Source organism: Hydra viridissima, unplaced genomic scaffold (assembly GCF_058129835.1).
Source record: "Hydra viridissima isolate aposymbiotic clone 2 unplaced genomic scaffold, HvirCarnegie_v1 scaffold_12, whole genome shotgun sequence".
In the NCBI taxonomy this organism is placed as follows: Eukaryota; Metazoa; Cnidaria; class Hydrozoa; order Anthoathecata; family Hydridae; genus Hydra; species Hydra viridissima.
The window spans coordinates 9,069,465-9,094,269 of NW_028324311.1; the positions used below are offsets into that span (position 1 = coordinate 9,069,465).

The 24,805-nt window shown below is 36.7% G+C and overlaps 2 protein-coding genes across 3 annotated transcripts; both read right to left on the reverse strand.

The window, feature by feature from the left end:
- Positions 1-11,175: 11,175 nt before the first annotated feature.
- Positions 11,176-17,741, reverse strand: LOC149881126 (uncharacterized). 2 transcript variants are annotated; one of them, XR_016445609.1, is made up of 9 exons: positions 17,343-17,741; positions 17,107-17,202; positions 16,848-17,007; positions 16,713-16,768; positions 16,408-16,580; positions 16,150-16,309; positions 15,800-15,955; positions 11,852-11,970; positions 11,176-11,509 (listed from the first exon to the last, which is right to left on the reverse strand). XR_016445609.1 is itself a non-coding variant. In XM_090068678.1 (8 exons), exons 1-7 carry the CDS (start codon positions 17,554-17,556, stop codon positions 15,846-15,848), a joined length of 969 nt encoding a protein of 322 aa, XP_089924804.1. In that variant the 5' UTR covers positions 17,557-17,740; the 3' UTR covers positions 11,181-11,509; positions 15,800-15,845. The 2 variants fall into 2 exon arrangements, 1 of the variants encoding a protein (XP_089924804.1); XM_090068678.1 differs by lacking the exon at positions 11,852-11,970 and having other exon boundaries at positions 11,181-11,509; positions 17,343-17,740.
- On the reverse strand, positions 17,573-20,321 carry LOC149881127 (uncharacterized). Its single transcript, XM_090068677.1, has 4 exons — positions 20,246-20,321; positions 18,088-19,869; positions 17,778-17,852; positions 17,573-17,594 (listed from the first exon to the last, which is right to left on the reverse strand). Exon 2 carries the CDS (start codon positions 19,860-19,862, stop codon positions 18,813-18,815), a length of 1,050 nt encoding a protein of 349 aa, XP_089924803.1. The 5' UTR covers positions 19,863-19,869; positions 20,246-20,321; the 3' UTR covers positions 17,573-17,594; positions 17,778-17,852; positions 18,088-18,812.
- Positions 20,322-24,805: the final 4,484 nt, after the last annotated feature.

The window sequence follows — 24,805 nt, forward strand, 5'->3', positions numbered from 1 at the left end:
GGTACTTGCCAGCCTCTCTGTTGATTGTCTTTGTCATTTTCGTGCTCAGCCTGACAGGATACAACAAAATAGGGCCAAGGGATGCAAGAGGAGTCGGTGAAAGTCTCGAATTTGGCCACATTTGGCCCAAATTTCGACGTTTTGTATGGAAATTGAGCCAAAAACGGGGTTTTGTCGCCAAATCCGGTACTTGCCAGCCTCTCTGTTGATTGTCTTTGTCATTTTCGTGCTCATCCTGACAGGATACAACAAAATAGGGCCAAGGGATGCAAGAGGAGTCGGTGAAAGTCTCGAATTTGGCCACATTTGGCCCAAATTTCGACGTTTTGTATGGAAATTGAGCCAAAAACGGGGTTTTGTCGCCAAATCCGGTACTTGCCAGTCTCTCTGTTGATTGTCTTTGTCATTTTCGTGCTCAGCCTGACAGGATACAACAAAATAGGGCCAAGGGATACAAGAAATCTCGGTGAAAGGCTCCAATTTGACGAAATAATCACAGAATTGACATTACAAGCAAATTCTAAGCATTTCTGTGCATTTGTCGCAAAAATCGGTACTTACCACTGAATTGCTTGATGCCCTTGGCCATTTTTTTGCTCAGCCTGACAGGATACAACAAAATATGGCCAAGGGATCCAATGGGAGTCGGTGAAAGCCTCGAATTTGGACACATTTGGCCCAAATTTCGACGTTTTGTATGGAAATTGAGCCAAAAACGGGGTTTTGTCGCCAAATCCGGTACTTGCCAGCCTCTCTGTTAATTGTCTTTGTCATTTTCGTGCTCAGCCTGACAGGATACAACAAAATAGGGCCAAGGGATGCAAGAGGAGTCGGTGAAAGTCTCGAATTTGGCCACATTTGGCCCAAATTTCGACGTTTTGTATGGAAATTGAGCCAAAAACGGGGTTTTGTCGCCAAATCCGGTACTTGCCAGCCTCTCTGTTGATTGTCTTTGTCATTTTCGTGCTCAGCCTGACAGGATACAACAAAATAGGGCCAAGGGATGCAAGAGGAGTCGGTGAAAGTCTCGAATTTGGCCACATTTGGCCCAAATTTCGACGTTTTGTATGGAAATTGAGCCAAAAACGGGGTTTTGTCGCCAAATCCGGTACTTGCCAGTCTCTCTGTTGATTGTCTTTGTCATTTTCGTGCTCAGCCTGACAGGATACAACAAAATAGGGCCAAGGGATACAAGAAATCTCGGGAAAGGCTCCAATTTGACGAAATAATCACAGAATTGACATTACAAGCAAATTCTAAGCATTTCTGTGCATTTGTCGCAAAAATCGGTACTTACCACTGAATTGCTTGATGCCCTTGGCCATTTTTTTGCTCAGCCTGACAGGATACAACAAAATATGGCCAAGGGATCCAATGGGAGTCGGTGAAAGCCTCGAATTTGGCTACATTTGGCCCAAATTTCGACGTTTTGTATGGAAATTGAGCCAAAAACGGGGTTTTGTCGCCAAATCCGGTACTTGCCAGCCTCTCTGTTGATTGTCTTTGTCATTTTCGTGCTCAGCCTGACAGGATACAACAAAATAGGGCCAAGGGATGCAAGAGGAGTCGGTGAAAGTCTCGAATTTGGCCACATTTGGCCCAAATTTCGACGTTTTGTATGGAAATTGAGCCAAAAACGGGGTTTTGTCGCCAAATCCGGTACTTGCCAGCCTCTCTGTTGATTGTCTTTGTCATTTTCGTGCTCAGCCTGATAGGTTACAACAGAATATGTCCAAAGGCTCCAAGAAATCTCGGTGAAAGGCTCCAATTTGACGAAATAATCACAGAATTGACATTACAAGCAAATTCTAAGCATTTCTGTGCATTTGTCGCAAAAATCGGTACTTACCACTGAATTGCTTGATGTCCTTGGCCATTTTTTTGCTCAGCCTGACAGGATACAACAAAATATGGCCAAGGGATCCAATGGGAGTCGGTGAAAGCCTCGAATTTGGCCACATTTGGCCCAAATTTCGACGTTTTGTATGGAAATTGAGCCAAAAACGGGGTTTTGTCGCCAAATCCGGTACTTGCCAGCCTCTCTGTTGATTGTCTTTGTCATTTTCGTGCTCATCCTGACAGGATACAACAAAATAGGGCCAAGGGATGCAAGAGGAGTCGGTGAAAGTCTCGAATTTGGCCACATTTGGCCCAAATTTCGACGTTTTGTATGGAAATTGAGCCAAAAACGGGGTTTTGTCGCCAAATCCGGTACTTGCCAGCCTCTCTGTTGATTGTCTTTGTCATTTTCGTGCTCAGCCTGACAGGATACAACAAAATAGGGCCAAGGGATGCAAGAGGAGTCGGTGAAAGTCTCGAATTTGGCCACATTTGGCCCAAATTTCGACGTTTTGTATGGAAATTGAGCCAAAAACGGGGTTTTGTCGCCAAATCCGGTACTTGCCAGTCTCTCTGTTGATTGTCTTTGTCATTTTCGTGCTCAGCCTGATAGGTTACAACAGAATATGTCCAAAGGCTCCAAGAAATCTCGGTGAAAGGCTCCAATTTGACGAAATAATCACAGAATTGACATTACAAGCAAATTCAAAGCATTTCTGTGCATTTGTCGCAAAAATCGGTACTTACCACTGAATTGCTTGATGCCCTTGGCCATTTTTTTGCTCAGCCTGACAGGATACAACAAAATATGGCCAAGGGATCCAATGGGAGTCGGTGAAAGCCTCGAATTTGGCCACATTTGGCCCAAATTTCGACGTTTTGTATGGAAATTGAGCCAAAAACGGGGTTTTGTCGCCAAATCCGGTACTTGCCAGCCTCTCTGTTGATTGTCTTTGTCATTTTCGTGCTCAGCCTGAAAGGATACAACAAAATAGGGCCAAGGGATGCAAGAGGAGTCGGTGAAAGTCTCGAATTTGGCCACATTTGGCCCAAATTTCGACGTTTTGTATGGAAATTGAGCCAAAAACGGGGTTTTGTCGCCAAATCCGGTACTTGCCAGCCTCTCTGTTGATTGTCTTTGTCATTTTCGTGCTCAGCCTGATAGGTTACAACAGAATATGTCCAAAGGCTCCAAGAAATCTCGGTGAAAGGCTCCAATTTGACGAAATAATCACAGAATTGACATTACAAGCAAATTCTAAGCATTTCTGTGCATTTGTCGCAAAAATCGGTACTTACCACTGAATTGCTTGATGCCCTTGGCCATTTTTTTGCTCAGCCTGACAGGATACAACAAAATATGGCCAAGGGATCCAATGGGAGTCGGTGAAAGCCTCGAATTTGGCCACATTTGGCCCAAATTTCGACGTTTTGTATGGAAATTGAGCCAAAAACGGGGTTTTGTCGCCAAATCCGGTACTTGCCAGCCTCTCTGTTGATTGTCTTTGTCATTTTCGTGCTCAGCCTGACAGGATACAACAAAATAGGGCCAAGGGATGCAAGAGGAGTCGGTGAAAGTCTCGAATTTGGCCACATTTGGCCCAAATTTCGACGTTTTGTATGGAAATTGAGCCAAAAACGGGGTTTTGTCGCCAAATCCGGTACTTGCCAGCCTCTCTGTTGATTGTCTTTGTCATTTTCGTGCTCAGCCTGATAGGTTACAACAGAATATGTCCAAAGGCTCCAAGAAATCTCGGTGAAAGGCTCCAATTTGACGAAATAATCACAGAATTGACATTACAAGCAAATTCTAAGCATTTCTGTGCATTTGTCGCAAAAATCGGTACTTACCACTGAATTGCTTGATGCCCTTGGCCATTTTTTTGCTCAGCCTGACAGGATACAAAAAAATATGGCCAAGGGATCCAATGGGAGTCGGTGAAAGCCTCGAATTTGGCCACATTTGGCCCAAATTTCGACGTTTTGTATGGAAATTGAGCCAAAAACGGGGTTTTGTCGCCAAATCCGGTACTTGCCAGCCTCTCTGTTGATTGTCTTTGTCATTTTCGTGCTCAGCCTGACAGAATACAACAAAATAGGGCCAAGGGATGCAAGAGGAGTCGGTGAAAGTCTCGAATTTGGCCACATTTGGCCCAAATTTCGACGTTTTGTATGGAAATTGAGCCAAAAACGGGGTTTTGTCGCCAAATCCGGTACTTGCCAGCCTCTCTGTTGATTGTCTTTGTCATTTTCGTGCTCAGCCTGACAGGATACAACAAAATAGGGCCAAGGGATGCAAGAGGAGTCGGTGAAAGTCTCGAATTTGGCCACATTTGGCCCAAATTTCGACGTTTTGTATGGAAATTGAGCCAAAAACGGGGTTTTGTCGCCAAATCCGGTACTTGCCAGCCTCTCTGTTGATTGTCTTTGTCATTTTCGTGCTCAGCCTGACAGGATACAACAAAATAGGGCCAAGGGATGCAAGAAATCTCGGTGAAAGGCTCCAATTTGACGAAATAATCACAGAATTGACATTACAAGCAAATTCTAAGCATTTCTGTGCATTTGTCGCAAAAATCGGTACTTACCACTGAATTGCTTGATGCCCTTGGCCATTTTTTTGCTCAGCCTGACAGGATACAACAAAATATGGCCAAGGGATCCAATGGGAGTTGGTGAAAGCCTCGAATTTGGCCACATTTGGCCCAAATTTCGACGTTTTGTATGGAAATTGAGCCAAAAACGGGGTTTTGTCGCCAAATCCGGTACTTGCCAGCCTCTCTGTTGATTGTCTTTGTCATTTTCGTGCTCAGCCTGACAGGATACAACAAAATAGGGCCAAGGGATGCAAGAGGAGTCGGTGAAAGTCTCGAATTTGGCCACATTTGGCCCAAATTTCGACGTTTTGTATGGAAATTGAGCCAAAAACGGGGTTTTGTCGCCAAATCCGGTACTTGCCAGCCTCTCTGTTGATTGTCTTTGTCATTTTCGTGCTCAGCCTGATAGGTTACAACAGAATATGTCCAAAGGCTCCAAGAAATCTCGGTGAAAGGCTCCAATTTGACGAAATAATCACAGAATTGACATAACAAGCAAATTCTAAGCATTTCTGTGCATTTGTCGCAAAAATCGGTACTTACCACTGAATTGCTTGATGCCCTTGGCCATTTTTTTGCTCAGCCTGACAGGATACAACAAAATATGGCCAAGGGATCCAATGGGAGTCGGTGAAAGTCACGAATTTGGCCACATTTGGCCCAAATTTCGACGTTTTGTATGGAAATTGAGCCAAAAACGGGGTTTTGTCGCCAAATCCGGTACTTGCCAGCCTCTCTGTTGATTGTCTTTGTCATTTTCGTGCTCAGCCTGACAGGATACAACAAAATAGGGCCAAGGGATGCAAGAGGAGTCGGTGAAAGTCTCGAATTTGGCCACATTTGGCCCAAATTTCGACGTTTTGTATGGAAATTGAGCCAAAAACGGGGTTTTGTCGCCAAATCCGGTACTTGCCAGCCTCTCTGTTGATTGTCTTTGTCATTTTCGTGCTCAGCCTGACAGGATACAACAAAATAGGGCCAAGGGATGCAAGAGGAGTCGGTGAAAGTCTCGAATTTGGCCACATTTGGCCCAAATTTCGACGTTTTGTATGGAAATTGAGCCAAAAACGGGGTTTTGTCGCCAAATCCGGTACTTGCCAGTCTCTCTGTTGATTGTCTTTGTCATTTTCGTGCTCAGCCTGACAGGATACAACAAAATAGGGCCAAGGGATGCAAGAAATCTTGGTGAAAGGCTCCAATTTGACGAAATAATCACAGAATTGACATTACAAGCAAATTCTAAGCATTTCTGTGCATTTGTCGCAAAAATCGGTACTTACCACTGAATTGCTTGATGCCCTTGGCCATTTTTTTGCTCAGCCTGACAGGATACAACAAAATATGGCCAAGGGATCCAATGGGAGTCGGTGAAAGCCTCGAATTTGGCCACATTTGGCCCAAATTTCGACGTTTTGTATGGAAATTGAGCCAAAAACGGGGTTTTGTCGCCAAATCCGGTACTTGCCAGCCTCTCTGTTGATTGTCTTTGTCATTTTCGTGCTCAGCCTGAAAGGATACAACAAAATAGGGCCAAGGGATGCAAGAGGAGTCGGTGAAAGTCTCGAATTTGGCCACATTTGGCCCAAATTTCGACGTTTTGTATGGAAATTGAGCCAAAAACGGGGTTTTGTCGCCAAATCCGGTACTTGCCAGCCTCTCTGTTGATTGTCTTTGTCATTTTCGTGCTCAGCCTGATAGGTTACAACAGAATATGTCCAAAGGCTCCAAGAAATCTCGGTGAAAGGCTCCAATTTGACGAAATAATCACAGAATTGACATTACAAGCAAATTCTAAGCATTTCTGTGCATTTGTCGCAAAAATCGGTACTTACCACTGAATTGCTTGATGCCCTTGGCCATTTTTTTGCTCAGCCTGACAGGATACAACAAAATATGGCCAAGGGATCCAATGGGAGTCGGTGAAAGCCTCGAATTTGGCCACATTTGGCCCAAATTTCGACGTTTTGTATGGAAATTGAGCCAAAAACGGGGTTTTGTCGCCAAATCCGGTACTTGCCAGCCTCTCTGTTGATTGTCTTTGTCATTTTCGTGCTCAGCCTGAAAGGATACAACAAAATTGGGCCAAGGGATGCAAGAGGAGTCGGTGAAAGTCTCGAATTTGGCCACATTTGGCCCAAATTTCGACGTTTTGTATGGAAATTGAGCCAAAAACGGGGTTTTGTCGCCAAATCCGGTACTTGCCAGCCTCTCTGTTGATTGTCTTTGTCATTTTCGTGCTCAGCCTGATAGGTTACAACAGAATATGTCCAAAGGCTCCAAGAAATCTCGGTGAAAGGCTCCAATTTGACGAAATAATCACAGAATTGACATTACAAGCAAATTCTAAGCATTTCTGTGCATTTGTCGCAAAAATCGGTACTTACCACTGAATTGCTTGATGCCCTTGGCCATTTTTTTGCTCAGCCTGACAGGATACAACAAAATATGGCCAAGGGATCCAATGGGAGTCGGTGAAAGCCTCGAATTTGGCCACATTTGGCCCAAATTTCGACGTTTTGTATGGAAATTGAGCCAAAAACGGGGTTTTGTCGCCAAATCCGGTACTTGCCAGCCTCTCTGTTGATTGTCTTTGTCATTTTCGTGCTCAGCCTGACAGGATACAACAAAATAGGGCCAAGGGATGCAAGAGGAGTCGGTGAAAGTCTCGAATTTGGCCACATTTGGCCCAAATTTCGACGTTTTGTATGGAAATTGAGCCAAAAACGGGGTTTTGTCGCCAAATCCGGTACTTGCCAGCCTCTCTGTTGATTATCTTTGTCATTTTCGTGCTCAGCCTGATAGGTTACAACAGAATATGTCCAAAGGCTCCAAGAAATCTCGGTGAAAGGCTCCAATTTGACGAAATAATCACAGAATTGACATTACAAGCAAATTCTAAGCATTTCTGTGCATTTGTCGCAAAAATCGGTACTTACCACTGAATTGCTTGATGTCCTTGGCCATTTTTTTGCTCAGCTTGACAGGACACAACAAAATATGGCCAAGGGATCCAATGGGAGTCGGTGAAAGCCTCGAATTTGGCCACATTTGGCCCAAATTTCGACGTTTTGTATGGAAATTGAGCCAAAAACGGGGTTTTGTCGCCGAATCCGGTACTTGCCAGCCTCTCTGTTGATTGTCTTTGTCATTTTCGTGCTCAGCCTGACAGGATACAACAAAATAGGGCCAAGGGATGCAAGAGGAGTCGGTGAAAGTCTCGAATTTGGCCACATTTGGCCCAAATTTCGACGTTTTGTATGGAAATTGAGCCAAAAACGGGGTTTTGTCGCCAAATCCGGTACTTGCCAGCCTCTCTGTTGATTGTCTTTGTCATTTTCGTGCTCAGCCTGACAGGATACAACAAAATAGGGCCAAGGGATGCAAGAGGAGTCGGTGAAAGTCTCGAATTTGGCCACATTTGGCCCAAATTTCGACGTTTTGTATGGAAATTGAGCCAAAAACGGGGTTTTGTCGCCAAATCCGGTACTTGCCAGTCTCTCTGTTGATTGTCTTTGTCATTTTCGTGCTCAGCCTGACAGGATACAACAAAATAGGGCCAAGGGATGCAAGAAATCTCGGTGAAAGGCTCCAATTTGACGAAATAATCACAGAATTGACATTACAAGCAAATTCTAAGCATTTCTGTGCATTTGTCGCAAAAATCGGTACTTACCACTGAATTGCTTGATGCAATTGGCCATTTTTTTGCTCAGCCTGACAGGATACAACAAAATATGGCCAAGGGATCCAATGGGAGTCGGTGAAAGCCTCGAATTTGGCCACATTTGGCCCAAATTTCGACGTTTTGTATGGAAATTGAGCCAAAAACGGGGTTTTGTCGCCAAATCCGGTACTTGCCAGCCTCTCTGTTGATTGTCTTTGTCATTTTCGTGCTCAGCCTGAAAGGATACAACAAAATAGGGCCAAGGGATGCAAGAGGAGTCGGTGAAAGTCTCGAATTTGGCCAGATTTGGCCCAAATTTCGACGTTTTGTATGGAAATTGAGCCAAAAACGGGGTTTTGTCGCCAAATCCGGTACTTGCCAGCCTCTCTGTTGATTGTCTTTGTCATTTTCGTGCTCAGCCTGATAGGTTACAACAGAATATGTCCAAAGGCTCCAAGAAATCTCGGTGAAAGGCTCCAATTTGACGAAATAATCACAGAATTGACATTACAAGCAAATTCTAAGCATTTCTGTGCATTTGTCGCAAAAATCGGTACTTACCACTGAATTGCTTGATGCCCTTGGCCATTTTTTTGCTCAGCCTGACAGGATACAACAAAATATGGCCAAGGGATCCAATGGGAGTCGGTGAAAGCCTCGAATTTGGCCACTCTTGGCCCAAATTTCGACGTTTTGTATGGAAATTGAGCCAAAAACGGGGTTTTGTCGCCAAATCCGGTACTTGCCAGCCTCTCTGTTGATTGTCTTTGTCATTTTCGTGCTCAGCCTGACAGGATACAACAAAATAGGGCCAAGGGATGCAAGAGGAGTCGGTGAAAGTCTCGAATTTGGCCACATTTGGCCCAAATTTCGACGTTTTGTATGGAAATTGAGCCAAAAACGGGGTTTTGTCGCCAAATCCGGTACTTGCCAGCCTCTCTGTTGATTGTCTTTGTCATTTTCGTGCTCAGCCTGACAGGATACAACAAAATAGGGCCAAGGGATGCAAGAGGAGTCGGTGAAAGTCTCGAATTTGGCCACATTTGGCCCAAATTTCGACGTTTTGTATGGAAATTGAGCCAAAAACGGGGTTTTGTCGCCAAATCCGGTACTTGCCAGTCTCTCTGTTGATTGTCTTTGTCATTTTCGTGCTCAGCCTGACAGGATACAACAAAATAGGGCCAAGGGATGCAAGAAATCTCGGTGAAAGGCTCCAATTTGACGAAATAATCACAGAATTGACATTACAAGCAAATTCTAAGCATTTCTGTGCATTTGTCGCAAAAATCGGTACTTACCACTGAATTGCTTGATGCCCTTGGCCATTTTTTTGCTCAGCCTGACAGGATACAACAAAATATGGCCAAGGGATCCAATGGGAGTCGGTGAAAGCCTCGAATTTGGCCACATTTGGCCCAAATTTCGACGTTTTGTATGGAAATTGAGCCAAAAACGGGGTTTTGTCGCCAAATCCGGTACTTGCCAGCCTCTCTGTTGATTGTCTTTGTCATTTTCGTGCTCAGCCTGAAAGGATACAACAAAATAGGGCCAAGGGATGCAAGAGGAGTCGGTGAAAGTCTCGAATTTGGCCAGATTTGGCCCAAATTTCGACGTTTTGTATGGAAATTGAGCCAAAAACGGGGTTTTGTCGCCAAATCCGGTACTTGCCAGCCTCTCTGTTGATTGTCTTTGTCATTTTCGTGCTCAGCCTGATAGGTTACAACAGAATATGTCCAAAGGCTCCAAGAAATCTCGGTGAAAGGCTCCAATTTGACGAAATAATCACAGAATTGACATTACAAGCAAATTCTAAGCATTTCTGTGCATTTGTCGCAAAAATCGGTACTTACCACTGAATTGCTTGATGCCCTTGGCCATTTTTTTGCTCAGCCTGACAGGATACAACAAAATATGGCCAAGGGATCCAATGGGAGTCGGTGAAAGCCTCGAATTTGGCCACTCTTGGCCCAAATTTCGACGTTTTGTATGGAAATTGAGCCAAAAACGGGGTTTTGTCGCCAAATCCGGTACTTGCCAGCCTCTCTGTTGATTGTCTTTGTCATTTTCGTGCTCAGCCTGACAGGATACAACAAAATAGGGCCAAGGGATGCAAGAGGAGTCGGTGAAAGTCTCGAATTTGGCCACATTTGGCCCAAATTTCGACGTTTTGTATGGAAATTGAGCCAAAAACGGGGTTTTGTCGCCAAATCCGGTACTTGCCAGCCTCTCTGTTGATTGTCTTTGTCATTTTCGTGCTCAGCCTGACAGGATACAACAAAATAGGGCCAAGGGATGCAAGAGGAGTCGGTGAAAGTCTCGAATTTGGCCACATTTGGCCCAAATTTCGACGTTTTGTATGGAAATTGAGCCAAAAACGGGGTTTTGTCGCCAAATCCGGTACTTGCCAGTCTCTCTGTTGATTGTCTTTGTCATTTTCGTGCTCAGCCTGATAGGTTACAACAGAATATGTCCAAAGGCTCCAAGAAATCTCGGTGAAAGGCTCCAATTTGACGAAATAATCACAGAATTGACATTACAAGCAAATTCAAAGCATTTCTGTGCATTTGTCGCAAAAATCGGTACTTCCCAGCTGGCACAAAGACGTTTAATAGATGTTTTTAATAGGCATATTTTTGGTTTTGAAATCGTCTCCGTAGACGTCTAAAACGTGAGACGATAAGACGCTTACGTAAAGCTTTCTTAAAGAGGTCTTGATATTGCGTCTTTTAGAGCTCTTTTTCTTAGCTTGCCTGTAACCTTTTTCTTTATGATCTCTTTTCATAACTATTATTAACTCAATATTACGGAAAGGAATTTTATAATAAATTTTATAATTAAATGTCCTTCAATAATATCAAGTTAATAATAGTTAATGCATAGGAATATTTCATAAAATACATTCTTTGTGAATGTTATCATCTATTTGGAAAATAATAGTAAAACGCATATTTATTCATGTCATACATATTTATTTTTCAAATGCAAATAGTTTACAACCGTAATACATACTAAAATTCAAAGAGAAATGTGTTATTTTAACTATTCATTATTAGTAGAAAAATAGGACTAACACGGAACTTTATTTGTTCTTATATCAGTTAGATTATAGAGTTTCTTAAATAAAACTTTTAAATGGAAATGCAAAAGCACAAATATCAAGCATACTTATTTAAAACATTAACAAGAAATATTACTTCTATCCTACAAATACAGTGGCTGAAAAATATAAGTACGAATTGTTAAAATTTTAGGAGTTTCTACTTGTTCGAACCACATTCGTATTAAACTCCTCAAAGTAATGCGTTCAAATACAGTTCATAACATCTTTTTGGATTGATAAATTCTTTAGCTTAACTAATGCTCGAACGTGCAATAACGACTCTTTTAATAACGGAAACTTTTACAGCATCTGCAAAAATACGTAAACATTTTTAGTAAGTAAGAACAATTCAAACCTATAATAAAAAAAAAACTAAACAACTATATTTAAAGATAGTTAATAGTTACAAGATTGAATAATAAAAAGCATTTTTAAACACAATAAAAACACCCAACAACAACAACACTAATACAAAGAATTTAAAAAGTTTAACAAAAGCAATAAACAATAAAAGTAATAATCAATTACAAAAATGATAAGGGATAAAAGGAATTTTTTATTATAACAACATTAACTTAAAAGTGTAACAAAGATAATAAACAGCAACAATAGTTAAAGTTGTTGCAAAATATAATAGAAATCTTAACTAACCTCATCAACAACAACAGCAACAGCAACAACAACAACCACAACACCAACAATCATAACAACAACAACAACAACAACAACCACAGCAATAACAACAACAACAACTACAATAAAAACCCTGCCTGAAAAAAAAAAAAAAACATAAAAGAAAATAAATAAATAAATGAAGTTTTAAAAACTGAAACAGATTATGAAAATAATACAGAAGAAAAACTAAAAATTATAGAGAAAAATTTAAAGCTTGATGAAATTATTAACAATAATAAAAGATAAATGGTAAAAAAAAAAAGTTAAAACAATAATAATGATAACAAAAAAATGTAAGAATGTTGTGGATCTCGTGTCCATAGAATGAAAATAAATGTATCTTTCCAGCCTTACATGAAGGCAGAGATGGAGGAGAGGGATTAATCTGGATGAGAGGGATTATTGATTTGATTTAGGAGTTGAGACTAGCATCTAGGTGATTGAAAAAAAAAAAAAAAAAAAAAAAGCATAGCACTTGCCTATGTGAATAAAGGAACAGAAATTTTAAAAAAATGACACTTTAAAAACTTAAACAGATGATGAAAATAATATAGAAGAACAACTAAAAAAAAAAAATTTAAGCTTGATAAAAACATTAGCAATGAGAAGTGATAAGTAATAAAAGATAGAAAACAAAAAAACAAAAAAACTTTAAGATAAAACAATAATTAAGATAATAAAAAAGTGTCAGAATGTTGTGGATCTTGCTCCATAGGAGAAAAATAAATGTATCATTCTGGCCTCATTTTTGGCAAGGAGGCAGGGGAGGAGGAGAGAGGATAATCTGGATGAAAGGGATTGTTGATTTGAATGAGGAGTTGAAAACAGCGCTTTGTTGCTACAAAAATAAAAAAATTGCAGCAGCTCTATGTATTAACAAAATAACGGAACAATCAAGTGTAGCTTATAAATATAAATCAAAACTATACAAATATAATTAAACTAACAAACAACAGCAACTATAAATAATAGCAAGAGCTTTAAAATGTGATAAAAGTAATAAACAATAATAATTATCACAAAAAAGCATCATAAAAATGATAAACAATGACAATAATAAACAGCAAGAAAGGTTTTTACAATAAAAAAAAAATCTCAAATATTAGCAATATAAAGTAGTCAAAATTTATTTTTAAATTCAATAAGAGTTATTAAAGAGTAAATACAATAAGCAATAAATATTAAAAAAACATAGAAATATAATAAAAAGAACAACAACAATAATTAATAAAGAAGTAGTTAAAAAAAACTTTAAAACTTAACAATAATGATTAAAAACAAAAACATTAATACAAAGATTTTAAAATTATATCAAAAGCAATAAAAAATGAAGTTAACAAGCAATAGCAATAATAAGTAAGAAAAAGAACTTAAAAATATAAACTAGTTAATTTTAAAATGTGATAAAAATACCAAACAATAACAATTATAAACAAAACTTAACTTCTTTGAGAGTACAGATAATAAATAACAACAACAACTACACAAGAAAATAAAATTGCAACAAAAGCAATAAACAATTAAAACAATAAACAATAGCAAATGAAGTGCTGCCAGCAAAAACTCCTTAAGTCCATTAAAAAAACAAAAACAAAAAACAAAAAACAGAGATAACTATGTCACTTCAATAATGAACTAATAAACTTTCATGTGTACCAGCTATTTTGAACAAAAAAAATATCTGAGCTGCATAAAAAATAGAATCAATTTCAATAAGGGATTTTACAAGTGACAAATAGATCTAATATTTTTGCCGAATACAAACAAGCTATCATGGCATCCAAAAGAAGAAAAAGAGTTGAAGAAAACTGGTGCAGAAATACAAATAAAAAGATAAAAAAAAAATGTGAAGAAAATCTGTTCTACAATTATAATGATTAACAGTTATTATAATGGAAACTCTTAATTGGTAAAAGGAACAATACTACTGTATTAATAAGTTTAAACAAAGGATCAACACTTGTGATAATTGTAGCATGCTATTGATTAATCTTTCATTATTAATCTTTAGTGTTTGTAATGCCTATACATTTGTTTTGTTGAAGTTGTAACTACCATTAGCAGTCATTATAACTATATGATATTTCATGGTATTATTGTTTATTTTATTAAATTACAAACTATTTCATCCCTTACTTGAAATATGTTTAATAAAATAAATATGTAAAATAAAAAAGATTAACATTTTAGCATAGAAATACTATTTACTGTTTAATTTACTTATAGATACATTACAAATGACTTTAACTTAAGTAAATAAGTAAAATATAATAGTTCATAGATATATAATAAAATTTCAATTTAGGAATTCAGTTTGTTCATCTATTTTTAAGGACATATTTTCAATTAAAAAAATATTGAATGTATGTTTACATGTAATGATTATAAAACTAAAGTAATATTTTAAGTTACCTCAAAGAAATCATTAATTAATAATGTTTCAGTTTAGTCTAGTCTAGCTTTTTAAATTTAGTCTCTAAGTTGTAATAAAGTTGCATTTTAAATTCTTTTTAATGTATAAGTTAATAGCAAATTTGTTATAAATTAATGATAACTTTATCAAATTTATATTTAGATTACTCTTTTTAAAGCTAACTTTTGAAAGGAGGTATACTTCTAGCAAAAAACTTCACACTCCAACATGATATGCATATCTGAAAAGCACAGGTTTTCTATGATGAAACAAAAAAATATGAGTTGGACAAACAAGTCTTGTATTATGTACGAATTATCAAAAAGTAACAGCAGTCTTGTATTATGTACGAATTATCAAAAAGTAACTAACTACAAGTAAGCAACTAATGTTAGTGGAGTATATTACAAAAGACACATGGGTACACAATTTTGGTATCATTAACCTTGTTTCTCTTTAAAAACAACCTTCTATTGTAATGTAGAAAATGCTGCAGATAAAGGACCCAATGAAGTAATAACATTTTTAGATGATTATATTAAAGAAAACAAGAATGATAGAAACGAGAAGATAACTCTGTTTGCCTAGAAGTGCTACAGTCAAAACAAAATATATCTTTTGTATTGTTTGGTTAACCTTTGTACAATGGAGCTTTTCAAAGAATAATAATTAATTACCCTATTTCATAACACTTATTAACTGATGCTTTGCAAGAATTGAAAAAAGAAGAAAAAAGTGGAGAAATAAGCAAACCATATGAATGGGTTAATATAATGAAATCTTGTAACAAAAAGAATCCATGCAAAGTTATCCTTGTTTTGTTCTTTAAAAATAAACTGTGAGATATTTTCTTTTTTCTTTTTAATTCAACATTTTGAAAGTTTTAATACTTAAAATATAGAAATGATATTTTGGTGCTTATCCTTTCTTTTTTTTGAACCGAAGAATATTTGAAAAAACATATTTGTTTAATAATTTATTTTTGAAAATAAACAATCAATACTATTGGTTCTTGCAACGAAATTCTGCATATTAAAAAATGCATGATGGATTTTATAGTTATTAAATTCATCAACCATTTATTTTATATATTTAAACAATAAAATTGAAGTTATTTTCTCTTTTTATATCTTTTTTACTATCTTTAGAAAAACAAAACAGACTTGTGAATTTCTTGACAAGAAAGTTTAAAAAATAAACAAAGCAGTGAACTTATTTTAGTTTATTACAAGTAATCTTAAAATGGTTACATCTCAAAATGAAAATAGTGTGACTAATGCAGTTTGTGCAGGCAGCATTTCAATTATAAATACAAAAAAGAGTTTAAAAATAAACAGTAAAAATGATAAACAATTAAAAAAAAATCCAATAATAAAAAAAACAAAATTAAAAGCAATTTTAAAAGAACAACTAATTCAGTTCATTATTTCTTTGGTAAAAACATTACAAACTATGCATGGCATTAGCTACCATTTCAGTTGTTTCTTAGTCTTAAATAAAAGTATAATTACCAATTACAATTCTCCCAACATCAGACCGTTGATCGGAGTAAACCTTTTATTGGTTTTTTGTACCATCTTTTCGACCTGGCGCATTCTTTAGCTTAACCATTACACGTTCTCTCATACTGGACTCTTTCATAGCAGGAAATGTTATTTTCACAGCATCTTTAAGTAAATTAGATAAACAATTAAAGAAAGCAAAATATCTAAACTAGTTTCAGTTCCTCTTAACTTCTGTAAAGAATTTACCCACAAAATACTGCATTAGCTAATTTTCTAGATGTTTCTCACACACACACACACACACACACACACACACACACACACACACACACACACACACACAAAAGCATATTTACCAATTACAACTCTCCATAACCCAGACTTTTCTAATGCTAACTTTCCGCCACTCCCTTTCATGTTCATTTTACATTGCAGTTTCACAGAAAACATTCTGTCAATGATTTTTGAAGTTGCATCTTTGACATCTACACCCCCAATTTGAGAGAGCTGTTCTACCTGTATACAAAGACCAACTGCAAATTAGGAACTATCTTTAAAAAAAAAGTAGATTTTCTGTCCAATAATTGTTAAAAAAACAACAGTGGTGAAATTACCAAATTTTTTCTGTAGTTTTCATCCTTCAGTTGCTCTTCTACTGTCTCAAACTCTTCTATGCTCAAAAGAGCTGAGATTTGTTTGGTGTCATTATGGACAGCTCTCCTTTCGCGTAGCTCATTCATGAATACTGCAATCTCTCCCAAATTGTTAAGAACAGCTTTTTGAAACTCTGTTAGAATAAATTGAAAAATATTGAGTAGAAGTCACCTGAACAGAACATGTTCCAAACAATTCTTTATTGCAACTCTCAAGCTCAATCATATTTAAAATAAACCGCTTTAGTCAAAACAATTTTCCTTACGTGCAGTTTCAAGAGGAAAACCTTGGGAGGAGCTGCATGCAACAGGTTGAGGTGTCCTTAACATGAAATAAAATATCACATCACTGCATTGTTTAATCATGCAGAGTTCAATGTGATAAAACTCAGTTAAATTACCTGTTGGTCACAGGGGATCTAGACCGAGAGCGTGTTGCTTCTCTGAAACTTTGCGATGATTGACTGACTTTTGAGGACGAAGGGACAAAAGAAGATGGTGGAGTTGGAAATGCTGTTAATTTGGTTTTGTGAGGAGCAGAAGCTGGTATCAATGGAATGTCTGAAAAAAACAAACAAAAAAACCATTTATTTGTATTAAATGACATGCATTTGATGTAAACCTATTATAAAAAATCCAACAAAGGGTGCAGTTTCTAACCTGATGTTTCATTTGAGGTCAATGTATTGTCAACAACAAAACCATGCTCATCTTCTGAAGCAGACAAGTCTGATAGTTTACACACTTCAATGTCATCTTTAACAAAAGTAGACATTTACTTTTTTAAAAAAAAAACAAAAACAAAAAAAAATAACAAACACATAGCTGATTTAAAATCTTACTCACACAAATACAATAAAAGTAATAGCAACTTGAAAAAATGAAAAAAGACCTACCATCCTCACATTTCATTTTTATAAGTCTAAACTGCTTCCAGTGTGAACTTGGTGAAAGATTGTATCTCTCAGCCCGTAATACATCTACACCACTTGGCCAATAAACAACCTTTTTTTCTGTATCAATCCATTTTCTTAAAACTACTCCTATTTCTGTTTTGCTCTTCTCTTGCCATACTGCACAAGCCCACTTTTTCATTGGTACTGGTTCCATCTTTCGTCAAACCTTTTTACTAAGTATTGTTAATCAATCTAAAGAAAACAATTTTAAGATGAGAACAGCTCCAAACAAAGGACAATATTAAATTGATTATTATGATCACAAGTAATGCAACTGTTAATGTAATTCAGAAATACTATAAATCTATTCTAAAACATTTTTGAAATACTAAAATGATCAATAAACTGTTGTTATGAAAAACATTTCAATGTAACCTAATTCTTAAATTCCCATATTGAAGAAGAATAAAAATTGAGCAAGTTGAAATTGGTTAAGGATGTTGCATTGTGCTAAAATAAGCAAATTGATTTTGAAAAACTTTAATTCTGCAGTTAAAAACTAAATAAAAAAAAAAAAAAACTAAACTAATAAAAAACAAAGAAAACTAAACAAATAAAAAACAAACAAAGTAACAACAACAACTAATGCACAAAAAAAAAATTATTTTTGCTCTGATTCATGCAAAAGAGGAAAATATACAAAACCATTATTGAAAGGCAATACTGAAACCTTCTTTACTCTTACAAGTTCAGTCTTGAGAACCAGAACCCTTTTGGATGTAAATGCCACTTCGTCAAACTTCTCAACAAAACCAATGTCAAAGACTTTAGAATCCACTGGGCTGGTATAAAAGCTTTTAGTATATTTCACCTTTAAACGATTGCACAAGTAGTTATCATCTGCAAGATTTTCAACAATCACAAAAAAATAGTTCTGATGTAGAAAACATGAATCTCGAAAACTTACAGACAGGTTTGTACGCTTTGAAGTTTTAAATACAGTTCTGACATTTTGCAATTCAAACTGACGCTTTGCAACTTGTGATATTGGGTTGTTGCAGTTTCGAACTTGTTTCTTCAATGTTTGCAGAAAATTTTCAAAAGGGAAAGCGGACATTTCATTGAGTGAACAGTCTTGATTTTCAACATCGTCTGAGAGATGAACCAAACTGTGAATGTTATAAACCACAAAGGTTTCACCATAAAAAGTTGCAGCGTTTTCTACAAAACAGTTAAGCAAGTCCCTAGCATAAGATAAGTAATGACGCCTGAACTCACTATTAGAACTCAACAAAATAGAAATAGAAACATGCAGCAAAAGAAAATGTTGATACATGTCGCTTTGAAGCACAGCTTTCAACACCAGAGGACCAGTATAAAGTAAAAACTGCCTGAATTCTGTGGCTTTCCATCTGTCTAGCTCAGACAATGAACGTGGTTGGCGAGCAAAGTCAGAAGGTAACTTGCCATTTAAAGATAACGATGTCTGTTAGAAACATCGCTTATTAAAAAGTTTGACAGCCTGCATACTCTTGGACCCTGAACTAAAAAAGTCAAAATTCTTTTTGTTGCTCCTAGACAAACTAAATGCATGTAATCTAAAACAAAGTCATTGATCAAAGATGCACCTAAACTTGAGAGAGGGGATACACCAACTTGATGACCATTTAAATACAACAGCTGATCAAAACAAGCATTAGACCTTAACAGATATGAACTTTGGGGCTTGAACACCACGCGATGAGCAACATACTCACCAACAATCTCACAACGCTCACAAGCGTGCTTTGAGGTGTGTCCAACAACTTGTTTCAAAAATGCTCTAGCTGGAGCATCACAGATAAAAACACCAAGACCAAACTTTAAGTTTGTTTTGTTGAAGGTTATACCAGCTACACAGAGGTGCTTGACTTCTAGAACAAAGTCCTTCAAAAAATCATCTACAGGATGGGGCTTAGATTTCCCACAGTATAGTGCAACAATGAAAACATTAGAGTGAAACATGCCCAAAACAGGCCACATTTGTACAAGCGATGATTTAAACAAAGGCAAACCGTCTATGCTGACATTTAACTTAATCTCAGTAACATCAATCACATCCATTTCTTTTAAACGTTGAATCAAACCTTCCTGAATTCCAAAGTAAGTATAGGAGCCACCGCAGATTTCTTGAGTACAGATTCGTCTGGGAGTCTTTAACAACGTTCTAGCATCCTTTTGTAAATGCTCATAACCATGTCTATTGAGAACTGAAAGCAGATCATTGAAGGACTCACGAGATACATTGTGCTTAACTGCCCACCTAGCTAATTCGATGTTTAGAGGTGATGTCTTCGATCGATCAGCACTGCTAACATCGCTAACAATTTCGCTGCAAGCTAAAACGTCATCAACGTGAAGATCATGTTTGTCTGGTACTGCAACATCACCACTAGAAGGTTCAGTCGAAGTTAGCATCTTGGTAATCTCGGACTGGATTCTCCTATACTTTTTACTGTATACTCTTGCTCTTTCGTTCATTTCAGCGCTATAAACATAACGATGATAGTAAAAGTAAAAAAACAACAACAAACAAACAGACTTGTATCAAAATCTTGTATACATTGCGTCCGCAAGGCAAACTTTAAACTTACAAAAAAGCCGGGGAGGAAGAGATGGTAAAAGCTCTAGACCTGCAGAAGGCATTCTTATTCGTTATATTTAAAAACTCTCTTTCATTAAATACGCAACACAACATTACCGAATCATTTTCATAAAATAAACACGAACATCATGAGAAAATTGATAAGCCGTAAATAACATAAATTTTGCAAAGAGATGCCAGCATGTCTAATAACAATTTTGTCCCCCGGTCATTCAAGCTAGCTAAAGCAACTCTGTAAAACAGCCAAACAAAAACTTACTCAAAAAAGCAAAACAAAAAAATTACACAGTTTCCTCCTGATACTTGCAGATTTTGAAACTTTTTTTCATTCAAGACTAAAAAAAAACAACAACTATATAAGAAACCGGGGAGGGAGAAGGCAAAAGCTCAAGATCTGCAGGAAGCATTCTTATTTATCAACTTTAAAAATTCTATCTTATTAAATAGTAACACAACATTTCCAAATCGCCTTCATAAAACAAACACAAACACCGTGAGAAAATCGATAAAACGTAAAAAAATAAAATTTTGCAAAGTAAAACTAGCACGTCAAAGAAAATTATTGTCCCCCGGTTATTCAAGCTAGCTAAAGTAACTCTGTAAAACAGCCAAACAACTCGAAAAATCAAAACAAAAACTTACTCAGTTTACTCCTGGCATTTGCAGATTTTGAAACTTGTATCACAGAAGCCCTTTTTATGTCTATTTTCAAAACCTATTAACGTAGGTGTATTTCCCATAATTGGCTCATTAGGACAAACCTCTTGTGGGAGGATAGACATTTGTGGCAGAGGCGAACTTCCAAGCTCATTGTTTGCCTTAACCAATAACACACCAGGAAACGGCCCACGTGAATGTACCAATTTCATTCTATAGACGCTGGATCCGCACAAACCTAGCAATTTTCGACATTCACGTGACCAAAGGGGAGGGGGTTTTATCTTGCAAAAATTTTACTATCTCTCTCTCTCTTTCTTTACCCCTCTCGCTCCCCCTCACCCCTCTTACTACAGGCCTATTCGTCGTGCAACTGGAATTTTTTGTGCAGGCCTATTTTTTTACGGTTGTAGACAATTATTTGTTTAGATTTGTTTTAAAAGAGAAAATGCAATGTTGTTTATGACATGTTGTGAATTGCTGTTGCATGATGTAATGCAAACGAACTTGGATAGTTTTAGCGTGGAGTTTTAGAATTCGTTTAAAGCAAGTGATATACATATATTTTTAATTTCAGATGAAGTTTTTATATCGTGCCAAAAAAACTGTTGTGTGTATGCCTGTCACAATAATGATCAAAATGAACAAAATAGATGTATCGAGTGAAGCTAGTAAAGTGTATCAGTGCATCATATTTTAAATTACAATGTTGAGCGTGAAAAACGGATAAAAGCCATTCCAATCTCTAATTCAGTTGTTAACAGTAGCACTGTTATCTGTGAGTTACACTGGCCTCCAAAATTTGAAACAGTTACAGTATGTGGAGGAAAAAATCGACCAAAAAAAGCTCCATTTCCTTGGCTGGGAGTACCCTTATCTCAGATTCCAACTGCTGGTCCAACTCAAAGAACTAACATAATATCTTTAAGTGGCATTAGAAATACATAATATGATGAGTGTATGAAAATCTTCACTTTGAGACATTTCATAATGGAGTTAAGCGTAATGTTTCTATTTTAACAATCAATCTAATGATAACTGTTGAAACCTGGTCAAAGTTTGATAAGATACTTGACTTTTATGTTCCTTGAAAATGGACAATAAAAAAAAAAAAGGTAATTTTGCAACATATTTTGGTTATTGGACAAAAAATAATTGGAGATCAAATTTAAACATCAGACATAGTTATGTGCTTATTTGGCATATTTTTCATCATCAAGAGATATAAGGCCGAGATCCACAAGATTCTGACATTTTCTTAGTATCTTCATTATTGTTATATCTTAAAGTTCTTTTTATTTTTGTTATTTGTTACTTACTATTTCTAATATTTTTATCAAGTTTTAAGTTTTCTGTTTTTGATATTTTTACTTGTTCTTCTGTATTATTTTCATCATCTGTTTCAGTATTTAAAATTTCATTTATCATTAGATTTTTTTTTTTTTTTTTTTTTCCATCTTCAAATATACAGTTACTATGCTTTTTTTTTGTTGTTACAGGGCTTTTGTTGCTGTTGTTCTTAGTTAAGGTTTCTATTTCACTTTGATATATTTTTAATTATTGTTGTTGTTTATTATCTTTGTTATACTTTTAAATTAACATGGTTATAATATCAATTTTCTTTATCCTTTTTATCTTATCATTTTTGTAACTGTAAGTTTGTAAATTATTTTTGTAATTGTAAAAATAATCACTTACCATTTTTGTAATTGATTATTACTTTTATGGTTATTGCTTTTGTTAAACTTTTAAAATTGTTTGTGTTTTAGAATGCTTTTTTATTATTCAATGTTGTAATTATTGATTATCTTTAAATATAGTTGTTTTTGCTTTGTTTTGTTTGTTTCTTTTTGTTTTTGTTTGGTCTAGTTGTAAATATATTTTATAGTTTAAAAAAAGTTTCATTTCGTTGTGTTGTTGTTTTCTGATTTTTTTTCTTATTTTGAAATAAAATTTAAATGGAATTATTTGTTTGGTTTAGTAACATTTTCTCATCATTATAAGAAAATAACAATTATGTGTTTCAGACTGTAAAGCAGGTGAAATGATAATTATAGGTAATATAACTAACAGGTGAAATTATAATTTTGTAAACATACGATGCTTTGAATTAAAAAATATTTCAGTGAGTTTTATTTATGTTGTTCATTAATTTAGGTTAATATTTTTGTTTATCTCATATAAAAAAAATTACTACTGCTCATCCTTATCCCCTTCCTCTCCCTCCCCTCCCCCTGCCCCTCCTTTCCTCTTTGCTATATAAAAGATCCCAAAGGCTAAGTTTACTTCAAATTTATAGACGCTAAATCAAAAACATTCTCACGAGTGAATATACAAGATTAATTTCACTTTCAATCGCCCCTAAGATCTTTTGCGCTGTGATTAAGTTGTATTCTTTGGTTCCAACTAATTATTCTCTATTTATAATACAAAATCAACAGCAATGATATCCATTTCATTATTACATAAAGAGTTGTTTGCTAAACCTACCTAATGCTTATGCAAACGAAAAATATCGTAGGTTAAAAAAATATAAAACTAATGAGAAGATAAAACAGAAAAGATATACAAAATAAATGAACTTGTAAATAAAGAAAAAAAACCAAGCCCAAGTATAGCATCATTTAAAGCAATTAAGCTCATATCATTCTCAGAGCCAAAAACAAGATATCTTAAAAACGTATACAAAACGCAAATTAAAAACCAGTCTTCACGGAGACCAAATGGAGACCTCTATAAGAAGTCTAAAATGCGCTTGTGCCGGCAGGGTTACCACTGAATTGCTTGATGCCCTTGGCCATTTTTTTGCTCAGCCTGACAGGATACAACAAAATATGGCCAAGGGATCCAATGGGAGTCGGTGAAAGCCTCGAATTTGGCCACATTTGGCCCAAATTTCGACGTTTTGTATGGAAATTGAGCCAAAAACGGGGTTTTGTCGCCAAATCCGGTACTTGCCAACCTCTCTGTTGATTGTCTTTGTCATTTTCGTTCTCAGCCTGCCAGGATACAACAAAATAGGGCCAAGGGATGCAAGAGGAGTCGGTGAAAGTCTCGAATTTGGCCACATTTGGCCCAAATTTCGACGTTTTGTATGGAAATTGAGCCAAAAACGGGGTTTTGTCGCCAAATCCGGTACTTGCCAGCCTCTCTGTTGATTGTCTTTGTCATTTTCGTGCTCAGCCTGACAGGATACAACAAAATAGGGCCAAGGGATGCAAGAGGAGTCGGTGAAAGTCTCGAATTTGGCCACATTTGGCCCAAATTTCGACGTTTTGTATGGAAATTGAGCCAAAAACGGGGTTTTGTCGCCAAATACGGTACTTGCCAGCCTCTCTGTTGATTGTCTTTGTCATTTTCGTGCTCAGCTTGATAGGTTACAACAGAATATGTCCAAAGGCTCCAAGAAATCTCGGTGAAAGGCTCCAATTTGACGAAATAATCACAGAATTGACATTACAAGCAAATTCTAAGCATTTCTGTGCATTTGTCGCAAAAATCGGTACTTACCACTGAATTGCTTGATGCCCTTGGCCATTTTTTTGCTCAGCCTGACAGGATACAACAAAATATGGCCAAGGGATCCAATGGGAGTCGGTGAAAGCTTCGAATTTGGCCACATTTGGCCCAAATTTCGACGTTTTGTATGGAAATTGAGCCAAAAACGGGGTTTTGTCGCCAAATCCGGTACTTGCCAGCCTCTCTGTTGATTGTCTTTGTCATTTTCGTGCTCAGCCTGACAGGATACAACAAAATAGGGCCAAGGGATGCAAGAGGAGTCGGTGAAAGTCTCGAATTTGGCCACATTTGGCCCAAATTTCGACGTTTTGTATGGAAATTGAGCCAAAAACGGGGTTTTGTCGCCAAATCCGGTACTTGCCAGCCTCTCTGTTGATTGTCTTTGTCATTTTCGTGCTCAGCCTGATAGGTTACAACAGAATATGTCCAAAGGCTCCAAGAAATCTCGGTGAAAGGCTCCAATTTGACGAAATAATCACAGAATTGACATTACAAGCAAATTCTAAGCATTTCTGTGCATTTGTCGCAAAAATCGGTACTTACCACTGAATTGCTTGATGCCCTTGGCCATTTTTTTGCTCAGCCTGACAGGATATAACAAAATATGGCCAAGGGATCCAATGGGAGTCGGTGAAAGCCTCGA